General features: G+C 35.2%; 3 protein-coding genes across 6 annotated transcripts in view; 2 read left to right on the top strand and 1 right to left on the bottom strand.

Annotated features, from left to right (window-relative positions):
• The window catches only part of LOC100373279 (acyl-coenzyme A thioesterase 9, mitochondrial-like), a 19,145-nt gene extending 11,270 nt beyond the window's left edge, over positions 1–7,875 (top strand). Inside the window, exons 11-13 of the mRNA XM_002738560.4 lie at positions 4,116–4,203; positions 6,476–6,626; positions 7,152–7,875. Of these exons, the coding sequence (XP_002738606.1) occupies positions 4,116–4,203; positions 6,476–6,626; positions 7,152–7,219 (307 nt within the window). The 3' untranslated portion in view covers positions 7,220–7,875. The remainder of the gene's footprint in view (positions 1–4,115; positions 4,204–6,475; positions 6,627–7,151) is intronic.
• LOC100375187 (uncharacterized) lies at positions 6,682–20,045 on the bottom strand. Of its 4 annotated transcripts, XM_002738573.4 has the most exons (8): positions 19,880–20,045; positions 18,903–18,955; positions 18,085–18,329; positions 14,767–14,823; positions 10,605–10,796; positions 9,665–9,793; positions 8,950–9,037; positions 6,682–8,683 (listed from the first exon to the last, which is right to left on the bottom strand). In XM_002738573.4, the coding sequence occupies exons 3-8, from the start codon at positions 18,319–18,321 to the stop codon at positions 8,553–8,555; spliced, it is 834 nt and encodes a 277-aa protein (XP_002738619.1). In that variant the 5' UTR covers positions 18,322–18,329; positions 18,903–18,955; positions 19,880–20,045; the 3' UTR covers positions 6,682–8,552. The 4 variants fall into 4 exon arrangements, with proteins under 4 accessions (XP_002738619.1, XP_085355911.1, XP_085355910.1 ...); XM_085499785.1 differs by lacking the exon at positions 18,903–18,955; XM_085499784.1 differs by lacking the exon at positions 18,903–18,955 and having other exon boundaries at positions 19,884–20,045.
• On the top strand, positions 20,030–27,393 carry LOC144359383 (membrane-spanning 4-domains subfamily A member 4A-like). The gene is made up of 7 exons (XM_078012522.2): positions 20,030–20,188; positions 22,932–23,154; positions 23,579–23,635; positions 24,815–24,961; positions 25,581–25,700; positions 25,934–26,063; positions 26,686–27,393. The coding sequence occupies exons 2-7, from the start codon at positions 22,966–22,968 to the stop codon at positions 26,739–26,741; spliced, it is 699 nt and encodes a 232-aa protein (XP_077868648.1). The 5' UTR covers positions 20,030–20,188; positions 22,932–22,965; the 3' UTR covers positions 26,742–27,393.

Genomic DNA, 27,393 nt, shown 5'->3' with positions numbered 1-27,393 from the left:
TTACCAAACGCTTCAGCGTGGTATTAAGAATTTGTTTTCAGGGTTGGGTGATACCAAGGTGGAAAATGGTTGCACATATGGGGGTAATTCCTGAAATTGCAATAGAGAGGGTTCAGGCCAAAATACAATATATAGTGTTTTCATGTTTCGTCTGATATTTCTGTAGTATTCTGCTGCTGTAACTAATGCAAGATTTGTTCTGAAACTCAGTGTATTGTGTGCACTCAAGGGTTATTCGTTTTTTGCTGAAAAGACCCCTATTTTTTAATGGCAGATTCGAACTACGTTCACTCCCACTGGGAAATATGCATTGTCGCTTGAATGAGAGCTAATTAAACACATTTTCCAGACCAGCGAAAGAGTATGTAACAGCCAATTGTAACAGCCTATCACGTGATTTTACTCAGAATGTCAACACGGAAAGAGGCTATTCCATTTTACGCAGGAATAATTGAGAGTAGAATATGTGAAGGATTGTATAAACAGAGATGTGTATACTGAAGAGTAATATTATCTATCCTTCTTTTGCATCGCTGAGCATTTCTTTTTTAGTATACTTGTGTAAAAATGCTAAATTTGCATGATTTGTGATGTGTTTTTTTATTAAAACGCCCCTAATGGTTGAATCCCGGGTTTGAAGGACAATGTAACAGCACACTACATGGATCGTTTGAATACAATGGTGAAGGGATGGCACGATAGGGCACCGCCCGATCTCGATGGAATGTTTCGAATCAGTCATACGTAGTTTAAGTTAGGTTAAAAGTTCCTCCACAGAATTGTGCATTGGCAAACATGCCATCACAACTGCGGTACTCCACTGACGGAATGACTTTCGTCAACAGCGGTCGTTGATGAGCTGCACGCTACAACTTTACTAGTGATGTTGTTTGTTAGCCGTGGATTGAATGAATCTTGATTCCCGGTAAAAATGTCACTCATTTGGCGTTGGTAATCTTTATTTGGAACTGGGTAATGCCGCAACGTCACCAGCAGAAACCTCCTGGTACTTTGATGTTGATGGTCTATGATAAAGCTCATTCAACATACATCAAGTCCTCTCAATCGTAGTATTCCATGTGGTGTACAGCTAATATTAGAGATTTCAGTCACTTGACATCTGAAGAAGTGGGTGTGGGCAGCTACCCTTTCAAAAACTACAAAATACGCGAGCAAAACTAAAAGCAAAAAAAAATTTAAATTATCATGAATTCTAGCTCTATATCTTATGGTCATTTTCTGAAAAATGCAACCCATTGTGAGTAGCCGTTTTGACAACACGGGAGAATAATAATTGAAACATTTGCAAATCCTGGCAAGCGCCGTGAACACGAGCGTGACCTCCAAATTTAACCCGGTGTTCTAAATCCAGAGAAGTTAGCTGCATTTTCCCCGCATTGGAATGGACCATACGATTTTGAAAATGCCACAGAAATCAAGTAGGGAATGACAGCTATAGAATGAGAGGTGATAGGTGAGAATCGACCGAAAATTGGCGAAACGGCAATAAAACACAAGTTTAACGGCAATTTTCGTATCGACTTACAACTTTCTGGCATATCAATCACTCATAATTTGAAAAAATATATATATTAATAGACACAAATCTAGTTTTTGTGAGTGTGACATCGATTTAAAGAGCGCGACAAGCCCATTTTAAAAGTGGTACCTCCAAACCCGGTACTTTGTTTACATGGACTCCATTTTCATGTACGAAGCGAATGTTTCACTCCTTCACTTTTATATACGGCAAAATACGTTTATTTTGTTATTAACATGTCTAAAATGCAGCATAAATGCAAATTAAAACGAATTGTACATGTTAGAGCATTCACAGCTGTAGAATTGATATGATTCATTGGTTATTTTGGCATAAAAATAGATCGATCAGGCACAGAGATTTCAAATTTTCCGGGCAGCTCCCAGTTATGTTTTCCATGCATACTTGTTTTCTAAGTTGCCAAAAAATAAGTTGTATATTATGCTATAATGTTATATCTTAGATTTGTTTATCCGTGTCAATGCTTTTTGTTTCATAAGTATTATTATAGCGTAAAAATAGGCAAAGCTTGGTAGAACGCATAGCCGGTCGATGAGGGCGTTTTCAATGCATTTGTATAGGAATAAAAACGAGGGCAACATAAACGAAAGTAAAACTTGTTTATCTTTATTGACACTGACAGATGATTTAAAATGAAATTTGAATATGGCCTGTTTCCATGGTAACAAATGGGCTATATGTTGCCTTCTAATGACAATAGATAAATATTGATATATAGTTAAATTTGTTGAAAATTTGTTGAAAATTCAATAAAAAAGGGGAAAGATATGGCAGTTTAAGTTCAGCTCCAATTAGATAATTAGTGCTTATTCATCCAAAATGGTGCTGTTGCCTTTACTTTTCAGTAGTGCTTTGTTGTGTCATCCTTTGTCCAAAATTAAGAGATGCTAATTGAAGTACCTTACTATATCTCGAGAACGGTTACCCTGATTTTCATCAAATAGTAGAGATCTGTCCAATGCCACCATGTAAACTACTCTATGATATGTGTATAATAATGTACTCAAGCCGAGTACAATGAGCTATGTCTGAGGTGTTGTATCCTAATTTTGTAGGAGATACATTTAGCTCGAAGCTATCCAAAAATCATTTTTTTACTGTTGCAATGGCAACGATGGACCAACATTTTTTTGCAGACTTTTCCTAATAACTAGGGTGAAGGTGTGACCTACCTGCCATGTTTGAGCGAAATCGGCCAAGCCAAAAAAATCACAGAAGAACTAATACGTGAAAACACTGGAAATCACACACACAAATGATTTGAGGGGCAATCCTCTTGGAGCGGATCGCCAATACCATGTTCATTTGCATATTGACCGTGAAAATACCGAAAACATTATTGCATGGGTGATATGCAAATTAGTTTTAGTCAAAATAAGTGACTGCCTAGAAGTACCATTACTGTTGTTCAAATTTCATTTCACTCGGCAAGTATATTCATGTACCCCAAGTGAAAAATATCGCACTTCTAAATATTGTTTATTTCTGGTATGTTTCGAAAACGCTACTCTTCAAAGAACTACTTTGTTTGCATATGGGGTGTGGAAATATCGATTTCATAGACGAATCAAAATAAACTGCAGTACATATATAATAATGTGGTATACTTCATTTCTACTGAAAACGTTTTCCCCTGAAAAAAATTCCAGTGAAAATGCCCTTTACATACTCTATTGAGACACAGCACAGGAAAAATCGGATTCACATGTAATGCTTGAAAACGTTTCAGCGAAAATAAATTTCATAAGAGTTGAAATAAACAAATTATGTGACGCCCGACCCTACCACTCCATACACAATGTAAACTATAGCCCCAAAACATCCTTTCACTCACGGTTTCACCAGTGCATTCTATTTGACTTCAAAAGAAATTGAAATGAACAAACTATGTGACACCCGACCCTACCACTCCATACACAATGTAAACTATAACCCCAAAACATCCTTTCACTCACGGTTTCACCAGTGTATTCTATTTGACTTGCAATAAACAAATTATATGACAATGCACTTAATGATAATTTCAGCCTCTAGTTCAGCACTGATTAAATAAACTACCTCGTCTTCATGCCAACTTGAAGTTATCATTCATTGCCTACATCAGTGACTTCAATCCCAGGAATTTCACTTGCTATTAATTGCATGGGACTGCCAGTCTTTCATGATTTTCTATTGTAATATCAATTTTGCGATTACTCTGAACATGAAGCTGTAACCACAGAGCGTCTAGGTGCTGTAATTAAATCCTTGTATAAGCACCGGTTAGGCAGGCTTGAACTATGCATGTGAAGCCAGCCGAGAGGTTTATTCAATCCTATAGATTTCTCATTGTTTGGTAACTATTTGCTGCAAATGCAACAAAAATCAATTTAAAAAATATTACCCACACAGCATTCTACAGGTTACTTGTTATATATAGTGCCACACATAGAATAATGGTTTCTGTAGCAAAATACACCAATTGTTTGAACATTGAAAAGGCTAGGATAGACAACAGTGATATTCAATGTATGATGAAAAAAAATGTTGTTAATGAATGACTTTTTGTTAACAGTAAATCCAGAACGTATTTGATTGCAGTGGATGATATAGTATTTCGTAAACCAGTCAAAATCGGATCATTACTGTATTTGGCATCCCAGGTACGTATAACTGCAGCCAGCACTCACTGTACAATTTGAACTATCGAAAATTAATTAACTATTTGAATATAAAAACCATTCCCACAACCAGAACATATTTCCCACTTCCAGACTCCGTGAAGAAGTGATGGTTACGACAATGATAAAACTTAATAGTTATATCCACAACAGTCAGGACTTTCTTCTTGGAGTTGATCTCCACAGTCAGTTGGGGCATGGATGTGATTGATTGATAAAAATAGCTGCTCATTTGAATATGCTAATTTTCCAAAAAATGGATGACAGTTATTTTATTTAGTTCCGCTGTCGACAAAGTCAAAGACGCATAGCTCCTCATATTACTGATTGTCCGGCGTCTGTAAGATGTAGTATGTAGTCTGTTGTCAACTTTTTGACTCCCATGTGCGAAGCACAAAAAGGAAGTGTTTGCAGTTAGTGTGTCTGTGTGTGTGTGTGTGTGTGTGTGTGTGTGTATGTATGTGTGTCCGTCTGTTCCACTGATATCTCAAGAACCATACATCAGTTTTTAATGAAACTTGGTGCATAGATGCTCTGGGCCAATGCCCAGATTTGATTAGGTTTTGGTAAAAATCCATGCATATTAATTACCTAATTTGCATGATAATTAGCTGATTTTAAGCTGTTCCATGACTGTTCCACTGATATCTAAAGAACCACTCATTGGATTTTGATGAAACTTGTCACACAGATGCTCCAAACTAATGCACAGTTTTGATAAGTTTTGGGTAAAAATCTGTGCAATATTAATTATCTAATTTGCATAATGATTAATCAATTTTCAGCTTTTCCACTGATATCTCAAGTACTAATCATCACATTTCAATAAAACTTGGTACATAGATGTCATAGGACACTGCACAAACCTGATAGTTTTTAGGGTAATATCAGTATATATTAATTAGCTAATTTGCATAATTAATTAATTTTCAGCTTTTGATATTTCAAGTAGTAATCACATTTCAATGAAATTTGGTACATAGATGTCATAGGACACTGCACAGACCTGATAGTTTTTAGGGTAATATCAGTATATATTAATTAGCTAATTTGCATAATTAATTAATTTTCAGCTTTTGATATATCAAGTAGTAATCATCATATTTCAATGAGATTTGCTACATAGATCTTCTAGGATTATGCAGACACCTGATTAGTTTTAATTGGATATTAATTACCTAATTTGCATAATGTTCCACTGATATATAAAGAACCACAAATTGGATTTTAATGAAACTTTTAAAGAGAACTATGCAGAAAACCAATTAGTTTTTGGTAAATATTTATGCTTATTAATCACCTAATTAACATAATTAATTAACACTGATATCTCAATTACTGATCATCACATTTGAAAAAAATTTGGTAGGACAATAGACAGGTCTGATTAATTTTGATTAATATTAATTTTCTAATTAGCATAATAATTCATAATTTTTTTGTTCTGTTCTGTTCATATTAGTTACCTGATTTACATAATTAGTTTTCAGCTTTTCCATCAATATCTCATGTACAAGTAATTTTGAATTAATTTTTAATGTGTCTTCAATACTCTCATCACACGGGAGTTCTTTCTAAGCTTTCTTTGATTACATTTTTGTCTTTTCAAAACCGTTAAACCATATTTGTTCTAGGGGGAGTCGTGAGTCAGATTTGTTCATGTCGTGATGATATCTTCTCTAATTTTGATGAATATTTTTGTAATTTTTGGTAAAAAGTGATATTTTCAAACTTCTTATTGAAAACTTCAAGTCCGATTACTTTTATATTATATATATAGGTACTACATGTGGACCTCTCTCATATTTGTTCATTTCGTGATGATATGTTCAATTCTCTAATTTTGATGAATATTTTTGTAATTTTTGATAAAAAGTGATATTTTCAACTTCGTGTTGAAAACTACAAGTCCAGATTACTTTCATATTATATATATAGGTCCTAAATAAGACTTCCTTCAGATTTGTTCATTTCATAATGATATCTTCAATTCTCTAATTTTTATGAATATTTTTGTAATTTTTGGTAAAAAGAGATATTTTTGACTTCTTGTAAAAAACCGCAAGTCTGATTGCTTTGATACTATACATATTGTTCATTTTCTAATGATATCTTCTGTTCTTTAATTGAAATGTGCATTGCTAACAGCGGGGCTATCTCAGCCGAGAGGCTGCTTGTTCCTTGCACTATATCAATTGATGTTATCAATTAGAGTGTGAGGAATATTATATAATTTAATTATTTAAATTTGTAGGTGGCTTACACAGAAGGATGTTATCTTCAGGTCAGAGTTCATGCTGAAGTGGTTGACCCTACAACAGGTCAACATGAGACAACAAATGATTTCCATTTTACATTCGATAAACGAAGTCCTGTTTCGCCTGTAATGCCCAAGACATATCCAGGTATGTTAATAATTGTGTATAAATTGAATAAATCAAACCAAAATTACAATACATGAACACTGAATAAAGGTTTAATGGTCCTTGATTTGTTATCAGATTCTAAACATAGTGTGAAATATCAGTAAGTAATTGACGAGGAGAATATGTATTTATGATGTCAACTGAATTTCACCTACCAAATGTCTTCTACTGTTGGTGACTTAATAAAAGATCATGTAGATCAATGCGTTTTTCAAAGTCTTCTTCACATTAAAGTCTATTACACTGTGTCTCATTCCATTATACCTTGTTAATATTTATTCAAAATGAAAGCAGCAGACTTGAGTCAAAACCATACAGACATAGAGCCACACAATTAGTGTACTGTAACTTGACGAATAAATACATATAATTATACAATTATCATTGTGTGTAAAAAGTTAAGTTTGATTTTTTTTTTTTTATCGAAGATGAACATTTTGAAATCTGCCAGTATAGAGATGTATGTGTTCATATAGATAAATCACTTCTTAATGTCCTTTTCAGATGCTATGCTGTACTTGGATGGCAAACGCCACTTTAGAGAAGCTGAAGTACCATTGAACTCCTGTTGAGGAGCAGTGTAAGGAGTTTCTGGTTGTTTAATGCAACTAGTACATCGAACGAAGAATTTCAGATGATTTATGTTGTGTTGATGGTTGTCCAGATATATTTTAAAACATGTCTTTTTCGCGAGCATGTCTTTTTCGCGAATTTAGCGAGAGAACTGAGTCTCTAATTCAAGATGTCGCTAAGTATTGTGAAAACAGGAAATCAACAATGACAAAACAGATTCGCTAAATCAACATTTCGCTATTACATCATTTTACCACAATTCGCTAAAATTGATTTATCTGAATTATTTATATACCAATACTTCAACCATCTCTGGTGGTGTTAGATGATACTAAATCTACTAGTAGCAAGTTATTCTTCAGGATTCTTGTGGATTAAAATCGGATTACAGTTGAAGTTGATGTTGTTGATTGTAAATATATTATATCCACAAGGTATCTGACCATTGATTTTAATAATTGTGTTTCAAGTTCTTTGGATTTTTTAATACTAAGTGTCGTTCTTATGTGTTGATTCAGCTTTAAAAAATGGGCATTGATGTTTAAAATTCCACTCTGTGTGCTTAATTGAAATTCGATTCATACATTTTGTTAACTATCTCTTAAAGACTGTTGTTCATAATAAATTCTGTAAATGATTTTTCCTTCTCGAACAATAGTGGGTGTGGTGGTCTAGCAACTATACAAAAGAAGTCTATTTTGCTTCCAATATCTGTTTGTAGTAGTTAAACGTCTCATTCAACTAGTGCTCAATAGTTACTGCAAAACACCTTCCATATAAATTGGTTAACCAACAGTTGTCAGCATTTTACATTTGTGACTTGCATTTATTGAACTTGATTGCTCCAAATGTTCTCTAAAACTGCATGCTTATGAATAACGATTAATTGTAAAAAATAGTTTACTTGAATCCATTGAATATTTAGTGACATAGCCAAGATTTTCCAAAAAACGTGGCTTGTAGCAACACTTCATTCAGTTTTCGCTTCTTAAAGTGAACTGTTAAATTTATTAGTATGGCAATTACAGTTGTAACTTTATATCACTCGTATGTAGGAATGATTATAATATAACATTTTAATATCAAGAACAAATTGATTAAAACCGACCAGCAGGTTAAAATTAACGTATCCAGTGAAGATAAAATAGAGGCGTTTTGAATACAACCTTTAGTAACCAAAAAAATATGAAATTGGTTGACAAATTCGACAATTACATAGTCGGTCCGTTTAACATCTACTTATCAGTGTTCGCTCAGTGAAACGATAAGCTAGATAGATCACGAGTAAATGTATACGTTAGAAGTTCATATGGTGTTCTTTTATCGCTAAGATCACGTGTAGAACTGTGGCTGATCGGACCTGAACATGCGATGTTGTGGGTGTGATTGGTTCAATGGTTGAAACACAAGTTGTGGCTGATTTACGTCGCCGTCTTTCTTTGGTGTCAATGGGACTCGTGTTCCTAGTAACAATAAAAAGGAATTTGCTTATCTAGCAAGAAAATATTTTGAGTTCAAAAGATTATTTAGCTAAAATGACTTCCCGTAGCTTTTATAAAAGCATGGATATAATAATATGATCATTAGTTATTAATTATTGATTGATTCGTTGGCATTATTAACATAGTCGTATAAATCTATAGATGGGTCGATGGATTGATTTCATTTAAGGCATTACCTATTACATCAGTTATTTTTATAATACTAATAATACTTAAGCTTCACTTACTGTTTATCTCAGTTGCCTTGCCATTAGGTGGTTCGATAGATTCCATTTCTTGTTGCAACCCATCATCCGGGTCTTCCATGTAATACGCCTAATGTGAGAAAGCAAAACTGGCATATATTAAAGCAATAAACCATTGGCTATAGGTATACCGTTTGGTTCTCTCAATAAGCACGGTATATGACATGATGTTGTGGAACTTCAAATGGCATACCCCATCGTGAGATTGTATATTGTTGTACTATACCATATATTACAAATATTTAGGGTAACAATTTAATAACAAAACACCCTCCAAAGAAACACAATGAATCTGTAACGATAAGTTATGGATGGGTCCGTGGTGCGCGCCTTGTCATTTGAATCAGCGGCAACATAACATCAAATTTGGTCGTTGGAAGGCAGACGCCAGTAAAATAATTAACGAGCGTTATTCAAGAAATCGACAAATATAATATAATATAACAATAAATACGTAATGAGCATAGCGTATGCGAAACATATTTCAGGGAAACAGTTATAAATACCCAAATCACCGAGGAAATGCCAGATATGGTAATTATTTAATATTTACTGAAAGAATAGTGCAGTCGCCATGACGTTGTCAATATCAATCCCCTATGTCAACTGAATAATCCATCGTTGATCTATCTACTGAATTGAGGTCAATATTATTATAGCAAAATGTCATTATATGAATTTATACAACTCTACATACGGGACTGTGACTTCTCCGCTTACACGTACACGGCGTCACCTTGTTACAAATGACACAATTTATAATTGCGACAATAGCCTCTGTTACGGCAGCTATCAGTATCAGGCAGTCTACAACGAGCCGTCCTTCCTGTGTGAATAAATATAATATATACTTCAATAAGTCAAAACATGTGCGTACAGTTGTGACATACCTATATGTTTAAAATCGCATTACTAGCCCGAACAATCTGAAATCAACTGGAGGGTTTGGGGAAGGAAATGTGACAAATGTGTTCAAAATAATAATTCTATCGTTCAGCAGGTCAATCTGAGGCTTAATTTGACAAATCTACAGTGTTTGATTGATCTAGGCATATGCATGTGAGTTCTTAATTTCTCGGAGAAAAGGGACACACTTTTCGAAGTTAGCATGTCTACGAGAACAAGTAAATTGGATATTCAAGGACAATACAACAAGAAAGTGTTTTGGCAGAGGAAGAGCTTGTTGTTTTAAAAGTTCCATCTGAACCACACAATCAAAAGCACAGCGACTTTCGAACAGAATTAGAAGACAACGTGTCCTTCTGGTGTTTTGATTAAAGTTTGCATTTTATCAAAAAAGGCGTAATTTTGTAAAAAAAAAATCAGTGGAAAACTAACTGAACGTGATACTATTACGACAAAGACTGGCGATCTATTAAACTGACATTAGTCTTTCTGTAGGCTCGATCTGTAGTATTGTTCAATGGAGTGTGATTTGTATAATAGTTCTTTCATAATAGATTGGTCTGAAATGTATTTACGTTAACTCGAAGAACTAAAAAAGTATTTCATTTTCATAGTATACATTTCATTGCCCCTCAGGCTAATGAATACAGTAGTTTTATCCTATTCTATTCTATTCTATTCTATTCTATTCTATTCTATTCTATTCTATTCTATTCTACAGTTGGACTCACATAGTATGGAATCTCGGTCACGGTGCAATCATCCAAGATAACAGTGGTATTACTATAATTATTTGTTACATCCACAGTTTCACAGTTTTTGACATATTCCTCTTCCATCGTTATGGCAACCAGTGACGTCACAAATAGTACTGTGCAAGCTAGGACAGTGGCCATTAAACTCATCACACTAGACGTAATGATCTGTGAGAAAACAATTAGTCATTTAAGTGCATTGATTGTGAGCGAGAAGGGAAATTTTCACTTTTTTCTTGATTTTTCAAAAATTGATAAAACGGTTACTTCAGACCTTGATACATCATCCCAGGTTCACAAAAGATCGAAATTGCAAAATAACGTTGATTAAATTAGTGTTTTAAAACGCTAGAAGAAAAGACTACAACTGCCGTTTATGCATTTTTGCATAATGTTTATCTTTGGAAGGGTTTAAATGATAACATCTTATCTGTAGACTCTGTTGTTGACGATTCTGATATAACGGGTGATAAGCTTCCAGTTGCAAACAATGCGTGTTTATCTAACGTCCATTGCCAGCATTATTGTCAGTCGAGACTTCGTCGGAGAAACATGGTCATACAGTCCGGGCATACAGTACTCATTTCGCCCAACGTTCCGCTTTTACATCGACCGCTTATCGCTTAATTTCCGACCATGCGGTCTTGTCCGACCGGAAACCGACCGCATTTTAATCGCGTTTTTTTTTCGCTAGCTCGCTCATTGAAACACCGACCGCTTACCCAAACACGGATCACTGGCACATGGGTGGTCGAAATGGTGGTTTTGATAGTAAAGTGTGAACATACAACTAGTATTAACTATTATTAAATTCTGAACGACACCTCAAATCTAATAGTTGTATGACACTTGTATCGTGAAAGCAACTGAACTGTGACCTCTTGTTACATGTTTTGGGTGCTTGTTCTAGATGTACTATTTTTTATTATTTTAATGATAGTTACGTGAAAAAAGTATAGGTAACTCATTTTGACAGAGTAGAGAAACGAGGAAATGTTAATGATTAATTCCAAAAAATAATGATACCGAATCCACGTCGGTCCATGTCTGGTAAAATTTGACATTCAATTTTAAAAAATAAGTCACGATCATTGAATGAGTTTAGTCTATACCGTACCGTAAAAGTGTTCCCACAACAAATATTTTCGACTAAAAACGGCCACATGCCCTGAAAAATCGAACAGAGCTTGACATAATTTATTGGGCTTAAAAAAACGTGTCAAATTTAGTTATAGTCATAAATATTTGGTGGCCAGTCGATGAACAATTCGTAACTCAGGATTCACACGGAAGTCCTTCAGGGCTGAAAATCATCGACCCTAGGCTACTCTGGTTTACTTTATTTCACAACTTGCAGAGAAAACTGATTCGCCGTGGACTCTAATGTATCTAAGCCTAGTATTTTCTTTTTGAACTGAGGTCAAATTCCATCCGTTTGTCAAAATATACCGATGTTTTTCAGCGAATTTTTAAGCCGGTCACAGCACAAAAATACTATGTGAATCGACGCCGGAAATTGGGTGGTACGACGACCTTTCAATTAGCGTCAAATATGCTTTGTTACAACATCATTGATTGGTTGAAAGTCACATGATCGGAGCACGACCTGGGTCACAGAACCATATTTGTCCGTATTATCAACTGGACCTCGCAAAAGAACCACACCCACATTTTCAATCTTTTTTAGAGCGGAAGTTGCCAACAAATGTAAAAAAAACTCGTGAATTTCGTGGATTCGAATTAAATAAAGCAAGCGATTGATAAGAATGATTATTAATATTTTCCCCGATGCACTTCGAATTTTTAGTTTTTTTTATTTCAAGGTAAGAAATGGCTAGTTGAAGTTGCATCGACTTCAAGGCGGTTGTTTCACCGCGAACAACTTCAGCTCTGTTGTAGTTTTGCGATGTAATTAAAATATATATTATAATAATAATAGTAATTGTTAAATTATTTGGGGTCTCAGCCCACAAATTACGGACATGATCCCCATGAATTACGGTAAATGTTTGTCCCGTTTCGGCTGATTGTGTTGATCGACGCCCTTCCTAAACTCAGTATAGAGAAACCAACTGGGATCGACATTCCAAACAAATTATTGGGACACGGTAAACAGACATTCCAAACAATCGAAATTATCAACGAAAACGAGATTTTTCTAGATATTTACAGACATACTGTTATTAAAAACATATGTAAAATTAACAAATACACAAAGATGTAATGTAAGGTTTTATTTTAGGCTTAGAAATATTTCCTTTCACTCAGCCCTTGCATGAAACTGCCATAATTTAGCTTCATGGTCCTTCAGCTTGTCTTTGCCTCGGGGGGAAAACAACAATAGTTATACAAAACTCATTGCGAAGACTCAACAATCAGGAAAGAAAACCCAGACAACATGTCGTACTTGTGTTGAAATACATTTTGTATTTCATGTCAGAATATTGTTCAAAATAAAATATTCAGTCCAAGCCAAATCGAGGTCAAAGGGTCAGATTGCGTGCATATAATTATAGATCGTTAAAACAAAAAGTATTTGAACTTTTGTCAGCTGTTGAACATTAATAAAAACCAGAAAGACAATTATAAGACAATGTGAACCTCGGAAATTTTTCTATTAATCCTAATTTCGAATGCGCGCGAGCGAGCGGGCGGGCGGTGATATTTCGGGGCTTGCGCGGTCAAAAATGAAGCGGAAATTGTCCGGTCGAATTCAACAAGCGGTCGCGAAAGTGAGTGAAAAGATGATTGGAAAGCGGGAGCGGGTGGGAGGTTGTGCGAAATAAGTACTGTAACTTTGCGCAACTTTCTTTTAAATCGTTTTATTTTCAAAGTCAATTATCTATTTTACTAATACCATTTTTTATAACGTAATGGCGAAGAAAAGAAAGCGTTGACAGACGAGGCAAAGAAAAATCTGCCACTCAGTGTCGCAGTCTGAAACAGCAATTTTTTTCAAACATCGGCCATTTTGTTTCACCATGAAAACCGTTTTATTAGATCTCTTATCAGAGACACTTGAAGGATTAGCCTGTTTGTAAACTGTCAGCGTGTACAGTGGGACAGTAATGTTTGTCAGAGGATTATCCCTCGTTGTGCGTTTGCATAACAATGGAAATCCGAACGTTCCTGGAGTACGGACTCAAATGCCAGCAGTTTTCTTCATTTTTCACGCTCGAGCATAAAATTATTCATTATCTGACACTCTTTATGAGTTCTATGATATCAGAGATTAATATTTTTGGCCATTTTTAGTGTATATTTATAATAATGCAGCAAATCTACAGTGTTTCATTAACCAAAACTGTTTTTCGCGTCTTTCTCGAGTTGAGGTTTTGACTGAGTACGACTCATTGGGACCGCTGCCAAATGAAGTGCGTTCGGACTAGGACATTCAAACTCGCAGTTATCGTTCAAAAGATAATGATGGTGCGAAATATGTCTGGGTTTTTAAAGAAAATGCTTTGTCACAGAATAATAGTCTGTTAAAGGTGCCAAGTATGATTACCGGGGACACATTTCAATGGACTTGATTACGGACAATGCATGACGTAAATTTCACCAGGAAATTCCGCAGTGTGCTCTCGCAATCGCGGACTTTTTTACAAGGTTCGCCATGTTTGATGTCACGTGATAATTATGTAAACAATGACTGTCCAGTTTGTGCGAACTTGTACCTCTATACTTAGTCTTTTGAAATATATAAGCTAAATTACTGTTCTGAACGAGACAACAGACAGAGAATGTTTTATTCGAAAACGTCACAAAACCTTCTCGCTACCTTAATTCAACCATAAAGTTCTTACTCTATTACTTGTAAGTTCACCATGACCGGAGTATATCAACACCTGTCATCCACACTGCTTATAAAACGTTAACAGCAATGTTACTGCTGTACTTTTGTGATGTATGTACGTACGTTTGCAAGTTTGTTGATAAAATAACGTATATATATTTACGTTGAATAACACCCTGCTGTTTCCGTCGGAATGATTTAAACATGCTCAAGAAAGGTAAGTTATCGACATTGCCGTTATATCAGTATGAAATTAGTTACGAGTCGAGTCAGAACTAAGAGCGAAAACATAATTGTGTACCGGTGTAACATTGTTTCGAAATAAATATGGTGTGTACTTACCACGTCTCGCGTTTGTTTATTTGCAGCCCAACACCCGATAACGCCAGTTACAACAATCTAAATACAAGGTAGTTCGATATTATTGTAAAGGTTTTGAGTGATACGAATTTGGATATGGATATTGTCACAGTATATACATATTTATTGGCACTGCTAATCTTTGATTTGAATACCGTGACATTCAGTAATACAATGCAGTTGCTTGGTGAAATTTGTCCGTGTACCTCATCAAATCCGCCATTATTGTCCATCCTCGTTCGTAGCTAGGCGTGTTCAAATCACTAAATAATACTCAAAATATATTTCGATCACACTAGGACTTCGCAGGCAATAATAAGATTAGAAATGCCGAGATATTCAGTAATGCATTATGATCCCTTGTCGTTTGGGGGTATATATATATCAGTCGTTATAATACCACATACACAGACATGCGCAAATTGACTATTTCCCATGTATATTCAGCACTGTATGTGACTTTACACCGTAATATTTATATGGTAATGCAACAGGTAAGTCTATAACAAATCACAAGACGTGGGGGAATAATTTATGATGAAATGTCCACAAATTTATCGAAAATCATATTTCTGCGTCGATTAATATGTTTAAAATTGAGCGAAATAGGTAAAAATAATTTATATCATAAAATTTTTGGAAACGACCATGTCATTGGAGCAACATCGATATTCGAGATAAATATGCCCGTCATTTTCTTCATAACAATACCGTTATGCACATATCGACAATGCCAGAAGTTTGGTCTCAGCATGGAACTATAAACCCCAGGAAGAACAACGAAACTAAAAGGATTAAAAAAAACTTTGTCTTAGTTTATCTTACAGTGCTTTCGCTTTTGTTTCCACAACATTAGTCATACTCCATGTTAGTTGCCGCCGATACGCCCGTATCAACCGCTTTGCTGGAAACGGAAAACTTGAAAAAAAAATTTCATATCTGCGCAGTAAAATATTTCGTTCACTACGCATGCGCAAACAAGTCGGTCTGCAGGGTGACCTTCAGTGTACCGGAAATCATGCAACGGGTCGGAGTTTTAGCGAGTTTTCATAATTTTCAATGTCGTTTTTAGATTACTTCTTGTTTTTTTCAACCCTCGAAAAACGTTTGCGAAGGTTGCGAACGTTCGCGAAACATGGGGTTTGGTATGCTGTTTGTTGTCGAGATATCCCGACTTATTCCGTGTTTCCCTTCGATCGCCAGAAGTGGCAATGTTTTTTTTTCCCCGTTGAATGTCGCTCATTTATCAGTGTTTTTGTCTTGGCGCCATTGTTTTTTATGCTATAACCGAAACAACTCGATCACGTGATCTCCCAAAGTCGCCCGATTGACTCCGAAAATGACCGATAGTCGGAGATAAACGTTCATTTGCGTAAATCGGCTTATTTTTTAATGCGACGAAATAAACAGTCAAAATAAACATTCGACATCGCGGCAACTATCATAGTTCAAAGGAAACGAAGTGGTTGTTCTTCCTGGGGTTTATAGTTCCATGGTCTCAGCCTTACTTTCTTAACGTATTCATTACCACATTCCGATGTTTGACTCTAGTCACAGTCCCTCTATCCCCGGTCTAGAAACGGTCATTGTATTAGGTGTGAATTGGTCTCCTTCCCTGGCAAAGGCGCATTGCCGGTGTGGGCAAAGCATTGTCACGTGATCAGTACGTGATTTGACATCGTCCGTGTTATGTACTTTTTTTACAACTTAGTTGTTTAATACAGAATTCGTACTTTTTCACATAATTTTTTAATCAGGATATCTGTATAAGGTCATATTTTAGCCGGCGAGTAGTTCTTTAATTCATCTATTTTACCAGCAACGACACATTTTCGCAACAAATTGTCATACCTTTACCCAGATATTTGTCGTTTTTGATTTTGGGGTGATTGAAATTAACTCAATTTTATTTACCATACTTCTCGGCGCGAAAACAATATTTGTCTTCGATTTTGACATTTTATAATCAAAACATATCATTAAAAATTGGTGGGCTGATTTTTTATTTGTCACACCGCATTTTATTAATGTTAAATTGAGCGACTTTTATGGATGCTTTTTAGATCGTAAATGCAAATGGCGACGTTTTGAAATGACAATGTACTCAATTCTGTGCTAAAAAAATCATTTATATACAATCATTGAAGCATTGTTATATACTTTTACATAGAATAAAGTCATTAGTTGTTGTATAGTTGACTTGAACTGTTATGAACCCCCCAAGAATCAGAAATATCACAGGTTTTTCGATCGACTACGTTAACATGAACGACGCCATTTTGACAAGATTTTTTTAGCGATGTCAGCATGTTGGCACGCGAAGTTTTTTCCCTATTAAAACGAGAACATTAACATAATTCCCGATATTAATCTTTGAATTGCAGGAACTGGATGTTTATGAGTTGGTAGGCTGGTGGTGATGCATATCAGGGTTCAAAAAACCCAAATTTCATACTGATAATTTTGTTTACATGTTTGTTTACGTAGTGGTTGCCCGAATTTTAAGTCAAAGTGAAGTCATACAATGAGGTATCGCTTTGCATGACGGTAACTTTTGAAGGTATTGTAATCTGTCTGACTTCCTGACTCCCTCGGCCCGCGTGTGAACGGTTTGTTTACCCGCACTGCGGTTCGAGACAAAAGAACGCTAGTCGTTTCCAGACCGGGGATAGAGGGACTTTGCTCTAGTAAACTGATTGCTCGTCCTGGGATCTTGTGGTTGCGCTTGCTGGTGCAATAGTCTGTCAGCTATGTCGACGACGAGCGTTGAATGATTAATTTAACACGTTAAATAAAGATATTAAAAGAAATTTAGTTTTGACTATATTTAATTTAATTGATATATTTATGGCGCTACATGGATACACTCCAATTTATTATAAAATATTTATAAAACATTTACCCTTCATCCAAATCTAAAAAAGAGGCTTTCATTGGCTAAGCCATTTAGTTACCTATGTGTTTGCGGGTTCCTTCGACCATTGGTCAAGTTACTGCAATGCATGCGAAAGATACACCAAATGATGTGTTGACATTTCTAACTATTTTATATAATCACATGCATGACATTATGCAACGTAGTTTATACTTGTGATGTGACAACAACATTCACCGAACAGTACGTAGTTTGTAGTTTACAATTGCTCCCATGTGCCAACAGAGAAACATGATCGGCACGCCTGTATTACATTATAAAAGTGAGTCAACACTACTGCGCATGTTCGTGGTGCTTAACTATACTCGAGTTGAAAACAACAACAACAACCGTTAAATAAACGGAAAGAAACACACAACACTTACAAAGACACCGCACCAAATAGGAGCTCCTAATTCCGAGATATAGCATTCTATGATAATAGACGCAATTCCAAGAGATATAAGAATGACACCGAGCGATATCTGTAGGGCTCCGCATGTCACAGCCTTGGTCTTAAACTCATCTAGACTTATCGGATCTAGTGACACCGTGTCATGTGAGCGCTGTTGTGAATTAGATGGGACGGTTCCTTGTGGCGAATCTGTAATCGTCAGCTGCATAACACACGCTGTAATAATATAAGGGTGGCAGGTTATTTTCAAGTCAAGCTCGACACGGGTCAAGACGACCATTCAATTTCCGGTGTGTGAGTGCTGTGTAGACTTGCATACAGTCTTCAGTTTCTGCTGTTGTTTGTTTTTCCGTGTTTTTGTCAATAAAATAAATTATTATGCGAGTGTATATATGGCCAAGGCTTACGTCAGTATAAATGTATGTTATTATACAAAGGGGCTGTATATAGGTCTACATGTTATGTTGTGCGTTATATGAGTCTACGCTGTGTATTATAGCCAGCGCCATGGCGTGGGAAGGAAGTAACGAGAAAATACACTTCCTCGGACGAACTAAGTTGCATTATTATAAATATTGACGCCGTGCGCCACTCAGACCTTTACACCCATCGGCAGCCATGGCAATAATCCTACACTTCGCCACAGGTGTATGTACACCTCTCAGCCGACGTCGAGTTACGGACGACAATAAGCCTAGAGTTTCTTATCCTATGTAGGTGCTAGCTAGTGTTGCGTAACATGATCCACACTCAATAGAATAGAATAAAATGAACAAAATACGTGCCTACCTCAGACAAGAACTGTTACCGTGTGTGAGACTGTGATGATAGTAAAGGGTATGCTGGAAAACGAAACAACAGAACAACTACACACGGAACACCGCACGTATCACCGCAACCCAAATGTGCAGTCAGACGGATTAGTGTCCTGTCATATTCCGAATCACTGCGCACATGTATACGCACGTTCGTATACAATATAATTATTCAAAAGCCCGACTGACTAGCGTATTGATAATTATGTATTCATATTCGATTTAATAGTTACAATACGTTTCTGTCACACATTCATCACGGCACAGAAAAAATAACCACTGCGTACATTTACTGCTTTTTAAACTATCGTAAGTTGGGAGACGTTTGTAATTACGACAGCAGCGAATACATTTGTATGTGAAGCACGTACATTTCGATAATGACCAGCGAACTGGAGTGTTGCTCAAGCCGCGAATTCAAGATATTTAAAGGGCGACAATCGTCGTGCCGCGTCCTGTTCGATATGGGACTCATAGCGACGTATACAACGCGTGTAAAATACATTGTTTTTTTACATGAAATTCGAACACGCGCTGCGCGACGACCACCGCGCTTTAAATTTGATAATTATTATGTTCAGAGTAACTTTTTTTAATCGAGCTTATGTCATTACGCGTAAAATACGCTACGGGGGATATAGAATACATTTAGCAACGTTTGCAATAATGACGATGGTTTCATTGCGTATCTGTTAATGAAAAATATTAATTAATTATAAAAATTTTAACATTGCGGATGCATATTTAAATATTATTTGAAAAATTACCCATCAGCCCTCATCTCGGATCAGATCACGGAACACATGCTCGTTTTTCTCGTAGCCATCGGAAGTACATGTATCCCACTGATAAGAATGTTTGCTAACACAATAGACAGACACATTTACAAAATACATGTCTCATAGAAAATAAACTGAAGTTCACGGGGGGGGGGGGCAATATAAACCTTACCTACTTGTAAAATACGACGTCCACTGTCGCACAACTCTGTATATCTCGTTTACAAACTTCAATTAGACAGCATCGAGCCAATGAGTGTTTATTGTTCAGTATATATGACGAAGAACTATGTGACCTTTGACACAGAGTTAAAACGTTTGGTGTCGTCATCATTTGTCCCATGGCGCCATTACGAGGGTAGCTTTTTTACTTCCTTATACTACACTGATACTAGTAGATAACAATTTGGAGTGAGCTAGATGCAGCGTATGTCTGACTGATATGAATCAAGAACCTGCGCCGATGCGTAGACGGGTTTTGGTGAGTTTACCTACATTACGACTTCGTCACATGCACGCGGGATGGGTGACTATACTGACACGTCTATGCATACCGAAACTTTCTGTTTCCTGTTTGTGGTATGGTATTCAAGTTACGGCCAATGACATTTTTTCTAAGTTTTACGTCCTTCTGCCAATAAACTATGTCGTTTTTTTACGTTATACGCAAACCTGCTCTAATAACTTGTTTGATTATGTGATTTGTTTCTTGTAACTTGCAATGACTCAAAGTTGGCTTTTTATTGATTTTATTCTGAATCATAGTTACAATGTATGGTGGTAATCTATTCATTATTTGATATATATTGCTCATAAACTCTTTCCGAGGTATTTTTTTCATTGCAGATGTGTTTCGCTCAATAGTTTTGATACTGTTTTTTTTTTAATTATGTTGTCAGTAGAACAACTTGTTAACATGTCTATCACTTTTTCAAAATGTGTCGAGTAAAAGTTCTTTTCAAAGTGTTGTGATAATAATGACTTTTAAAATGTGTGTAAAATATTTTTCAAACATTATTACATTATTTTTAAATGTGAATCTAGCACAAGAGTATGTAATTATACAAAGAACGCGTACCGGTAGTTATTAATAGTTTTTATGAGGTGAGGAAGGAAGATTAAGGAAGGCCAAGGTTGCCAAGGATGGCTGAAACAATCTCAGTAGTAATTTTCTGGTAGCTACGTAAGCGCAAGTAGCTTTTCAATTCCCGTTTGGAAAGTATTTGTGTCAATGTTTCTTTCTCGGGAATCTTTTCCAAGCATTTGAAAGTGTGGCAACTATTATTTTAAATGTTGTGAGCGTAATTCCGGGGATCGTAGTTATTCTTATATAGTTATCACCATTGCCGATGAACAGCAGCATGTTACGAATCTCACTGTTCTGCTGGTCAATGCTTACGATGTCATATATTATAGTAAAGCATATAACCGCATTGACCATGTACTGTTCTTACATTAATCAAGTTGTTTTAAGTATCCACTCGGACGCCTTAAATTTCTCATATAGAAAGCAGCGTGTTGTGTTTAGATGTACTCAGTCATCGATCAGTACATACAATGTTGTTTATTTTTAGAATCACTTTTATTTATTATATACATCAATGATATGCCCAAGTTTGCATCGGGCAATATTTGTTAATGATGAAAGTGAAATTAAAGTTTTATCTGATACATAACATTTATATGACAATTCTTGTCGTCACAGTTACTCAATATATCACTGATAAATGCAAAAGCGCGTTTCACGTTTGAAAAGTACTTCTACAAAAAAGTCTAGGCCTCTTAATTTAATTCAGTATTGTAGGACTTAATGATTGAATGGCCGCCTTCAGAATCCTTCTTTTAATGATCTGTGATTTGTTTCCCCATTTGTTTTAAATTTTAATTGTTTGTTTTGTATTTTGATATATTCTGTAGTATTTGTAGAATGTTCGCATCTGTATATAACTACTTTGTGTACCGATGATGAGATAGCTTTTTACGGATTATGTGTAGGTTTAGTAACTTTAATTATAGTGTGCAATAATAATAATAATAATACCTTTATTGACATTATTCATTTTGAATAGAACATACTCAAATACTATTCTAAGAAACAAAACAAAAATAACAATAGATGAAAATAAATATACTGTTGACACTGGTTTAGAATATGGCACTTTCGTTAATATAAACTGCCAGTTCTATATATATATGTTGCCCATAATTTATATAAACCTTGCTTCGTTATCTAACATATTGAAAAGCTGATTTGAGGTTTGTGCTGATTGAAATAGTCTCATTCTTGCTTCTTTGTATTGTGGACAATCAATTTAATTCACACCTGGGTATGATGTTTCATCTAAGTAGCATATCGCCCTCTATATTCACCAACTGTGTTTCACTTGTTTTTGTCCCATTTGTATTGGTACGTGCTATTTATATTTGTGAAAATTTTGACGAAATCACATCATCATATTTTGAACAAATTCGTTTTGTGCAGGGGATAGCATGCTTTTATTTCAAGATGATTAATTAAATATGGTACTAGAGAAACTATTCTTTTAAAATACTATTAGAAATTTAGTGTATAACCTTTTTACAATGGCGGATGTGCACACAAGGCTGTGCTCAATCAGGTCAGGGGTCAGTTTTGGCATAATTTGAAAGTACTATTGCGGTTGATTCAGATTTTGAATAATACCTGCTGGAATTACAAAGATCACTATTTCAAGGCATGTATGTATGTTTTTCATTTGTATCAATATTGATTTAATTTGAAATTGATTAAATTCATAGTAAATAAACAAACGGATTTGTACTCAACTAATGATTATTAATATGTTTGATTGCTTTATATCCTCGAGAATGATTAATGTAAACACAACACGTTGTTTTAGTAACGCTTGATTGAATATTGAACAACGCAACCACGCATGTGCGTTGAAATAATATACGGAATACAGTAATTCAGAGGGCATGCCAAGCGCTTACTAGTGTGTTTAGAATAAAGCTGGGGAGTCGTCACCTGCGCATGCGTGAGATGGCCATAGCGTGTCATTGTTTACAAACAAGCGTCTACCCATGAGCCTTTGCGTTTTTAGCGTGTGTTATTATCATCGCTTGGGACTAAATTCCCGCGCGTGCGCAGGTGACGACCCTCCCGCTTTAACAACACTATAGCCCATAACACAACAATACTTATTGTTACCTATTTAAAATGTAAACTGTTTATCGTTTTCCAGTGAGACATTTCATCTATAAGTGCCAAGTATTACGATGATACAAGTACAGCCTGTGCAGACAAGTAGTAATGGTCTGAGACATGGATTTGCTCATAACACTGTTATGGGACTTGGTATAACGCAGATATTTATTGGAATAGCGTGCCTGGCACTAGGAATTGTCACTCTTCTCGAAAAGTGTGCAGTATATCAAATCAGTGCGCCTATTTGGTGCGGAGTGTTTGTAAGTATGTTTTAAATGTCCACCAAGGATGACAGGATGCTGAATTACACGAAAAATTTACGTAGAATATATATGCGCCATTGTTGACAAAATTTCGCAATTAACTATGAAATTATTTAGTGTGAGTAAGTTCTTAATAAGAAAATGAAAACATGAAAAATGAAAGGTAGCAATTTTTAAGCCAGATATCGTGTTTTTCTAGGATCACGACCCATCCTTTACTACCATTTGTTTGATGGAGTATTTAATTACGCAAATGCTTCACCATTTTGAATTAAGAGCACGAACCAGTTATTCAGTAAACATGCACATCGGTTAACTACTGTCATCAACCGAATCCTTTTGATTTTCCTGAAATTCAAATTTGTACATCTCAAAATTGCAACCGTGGATATACTCATTCAATTACTTCATGTTTTTTTAGTTTCTTATAACAGGTGTCATAGGATGTTTGTCATCTCGCAAGAAAACAAATGCTACAGTAAGTTTTAAAATATAGTTTGATATTGTACTTGTTTTGTCTCTGAGTAGATTTCCCGAACTCGATTATTCATACAAATTTACAAATATTTAATACGCTATATATAAAATGTAATAATATTAATCATAATTATATCATAATCATACCAACCCAATACATAATAATCGTTAACCTCATAACACCATCCCCAAAATTAAATAACAATTCACCAAAATATAAACCAAAATGTACTAAACATCAATGCTTAACACAATATGTACATTATTCGTAAATATCATATTTTTCTCATTGATTGTAAGACGATTTAGTTCTTGGATGAAGGTACATGATTTTGTGTACACCGATCCAAAAACCACTCTATTCACAGAGCCCAACAAAAAATATGGTGTTGCGAAATTTCTATATTCTATTTTCGATAGCGATACGTCATTCACAAAAATTGTCTTTTTATTGGGTTCGGACAATAATTGTAATTTTTTCTGGTGAAATATGGTCACCCACCTCTTCATTTATTTTCATTTCTTGGCCGTGGTCTGTAGCGCATTGGATAGAAACATGCTAGGGCATCCTACTTTTAATTACTTTGTAATTGCGGTGACTATCTGCTTGTGTTCACACTAATGATTGTCTATTTTAATATACGTTTTAAAAAACGTGAAATTTATTTGTGAATTACAAAATAAAAAATTAACATCGACAATGAAATGTGGTTGTTCAAAATGAATATATGACGTTTTTGAATGCAATAACACTGCGGATTAAGTTTATAGATAACGTTGAAACAGCATCTATTACAGCTTGGAAAACAAATTTAAAACATTGAGGTTTAATGAAAACGTATTTACTGTGCAGTTTGAATATCCAACACATAGCGAGTTTTGCGCACCAAACACCAATTGATCGAAGTAGATATGGCGTAATTTAATAATATGTGCAATATGTTTGGGTGATCTAAGTAAATCTTTAAAAACTTAAAAGAATGTTTGTTGATTTCACTATATTTGTCATAAAAGTTATTTGTTTCAAGAATAATATATTGCTATTATTATTTATTTATTTATTTATTTATTTATTTATTTATTTATTTATTTATTTATTTATTTATTTATTTATTTATTTATTTATTTATTTATTTATTTATTTATTTATTTATTTATTTATTTATTTATTTATTTTCAGATAATTGCGTCATTGGTATTGTCCATACTATCATCTTCACTGGGCGTTATTATCATGATATATAGTGAATTATTTGCTTTAATTAAACATCTACCGTGCCTCAACGAATCTAGTCTTGTGTGTTATGCTTACGCTGCCCATAATAAGGCAAGTTACGACCATATGTTGCTATGTGTTGCTATGTCGGAGGTTATGTGTTCTACGACTTGCAATTTGTCTATCGATATCACTTCGTTCTCTTTGCAACTTATTGATTTAAATATAGATTGTGTTTATATGGTATGTTATTTCTACTTTACAACTGAATTTAAGTTTTGTCGAAGACTAGGGTCTTAAAATGTGTCTAAAACTTAAGTTCAACTTGTAACCCAATAAAAGAATATGATGCTTGGTGTTCCCTCTTCCAATCAATGGAATCAGTGGTCAGATAGTTGTACGATAGGTCAAGTGATCAATTACATTAAATTACATACACTGTAAAACAACAAACAGATATAGAAATACGACATGTACGTGTCTGTCTGTCTGTCAAGTAAAATAAACAAAACAAAACAAATAAACTCTTAGGTAAATTAAATTTTGATATGCTCATAAAAACTGTTTTCTTGTTTTCAAATCTGTGTTTTGAAATAGATTTTTTGGTATATAATCGTCAATTGCTTTAGTTAACTGATCATTGGTCTATTCACGAATGACCCCAGGTCAGCAATTGAAGACTGCTCCACTCAAGACGGACATATATTAATGTTATTATTTGTTGGAACAGGTTTGTGTAGCTTCATCAATTGCATTAATGGTACTGACATTCATCGAACTCGTTATCGCCACTATTAATTCTGGATTCGGATGTAGAACTATATGCTGTAGTCAAGGCGTCTCTCCACAGGTAATGTCCCAGGGTAATGTCTCAATGAAATTCACCCGAAACATAGAAGGGACAACTTATAAATAATTTAATAACATCGCATGCTATAGAAGTGAATCCGTACAGCCTACCGCAACTATCTAATATTTTGTTCTATCAAAAATAAACATTAATATAAATTTATGGCGTCACAATCATCGCGGTATGTCGAATGTCACTTTTTAAATGATCACGAAATAATTGCTTTTACATAGATGTATTATCTTGTTGGTGAGTCATCCAGCGTTTCACATGAGCAGATTCCAATGGACGACATACCGTGCACTGAAAGTCTCCCACAAAACGACCCGCCAGTAGAAAATCACGATTCCCAAATAAGTACAGGTGAGAAAATTATCGTAAACATGCTGTTCCTCAATAAATGGTTTTTTTGTTCACTGCGAAGTCCCGCGGAATGCATGTTTCGAACGCCTGCAGCAAAAAATCGAATAATTTAATTTTGAACTTAAATTTCCTTTGCTACAGCTTAATATGGAAATGCCGATTTTTCAGGGGGGTATGGCGTTGAGGTATCCATACTTCATTAAACTGACCATATAGCACCTAATAACCCCAAATACTTTCGCGTTTGTCGAATCCCATGCGATAGTCTGACAAAATCACATCACAACGCTATGATCTATGTTTGTTCTGTTTTACCAGCGAGGGGGCGCCCCCTCGAAAAAAATGGGGGGGGGGCGGAACCAATTATTTTAGAAGAGAGCATGCCCGGACCCCTAGTAAGGTTGGTGAGCAGATCCCGCCCTCCATGCACAATTTCGTGCCACCGACTCTGACATAACGTCGGATGTCGCAGTGAGCGGTAAAAACAGTCAATTGAATTTTATTTTCAAGTTAATGTCTTCATTATATGAACAATCGCGTTCTGAACATTAACTATATTAATCTATATGATTGATGGTTGTATCTGGTATATCTAATACTCCTACGTATGTTGTCATAATAGATCATCAGCAAGCAGACCATTCTACGAGTACTGACCAAGCCAACCAAGACGATTAGTTGAGAAGAAGAATTGACTTAACTGTACCAGTATATCAATCTAACGAAACCTTGATAAATCTAACATTCATCGGATCTGCACGTGTTTACTTACATATTACATATTCAATAGCCTGATTTTTATTTCCATATCATATTGTGTTCTGGGGACGTACATAGTCTATTCATAGTACAATGCCAAAGAAGTGGGATTATATATAAATGTCTGTCCACATTTTATTTCATTTCAGACATGCGTAAAATAAGAGCTATGTTCACTCCTTATAAATACAATTTCCACACCAAGGCTGTAATTTCTATTTAATAAATCTTAGAAAGTTACTTAGAGGAGTTGAACACTTTGACACGTTTTCGAGCATAGAAGTATATTTCAATGGCTTGTTTAGGATTCTCCAATTTTTAGTCTAGAATTTTTCCAATATTTGTTTGAATTTTTTAGTGTAATAAATGTTATGAGTTTATCCTGTCATGGTTAACATGTCAACAAATTGTATATATTTTAGTGATCACGTTAACCTGTTTGCAGTTCTCCATCGCATTTACATTGGCATCGCATTACGATGGATGATGATTTGTATTCGACCCAACAGTGCGTGTCAATTTCTGCAAAATGATAGGAATAAACAACACTTTTTTATATTTGCTGTTCAAA

The sequence above is a fragment of the Saccoglossus kowalevskii genome, chromosome 1 (genome assembly GCF_978046115.1).
Source record: "Saccoglossus kowalevskii chromosome 1, keSacKowa6.1, whole genome shotgun sequence".
Lineage (NCBI taxonomy): Eukaryota > Metazoa > Hemichordata > Enteropneusta > Harrimaniidae > Saccoglossus > Saccoglossus kowalevskii.
Note: the sequence above shows the minus strand (reverse complement) of the source record. Positions and strands in the feature narration are given on the sequence as shown.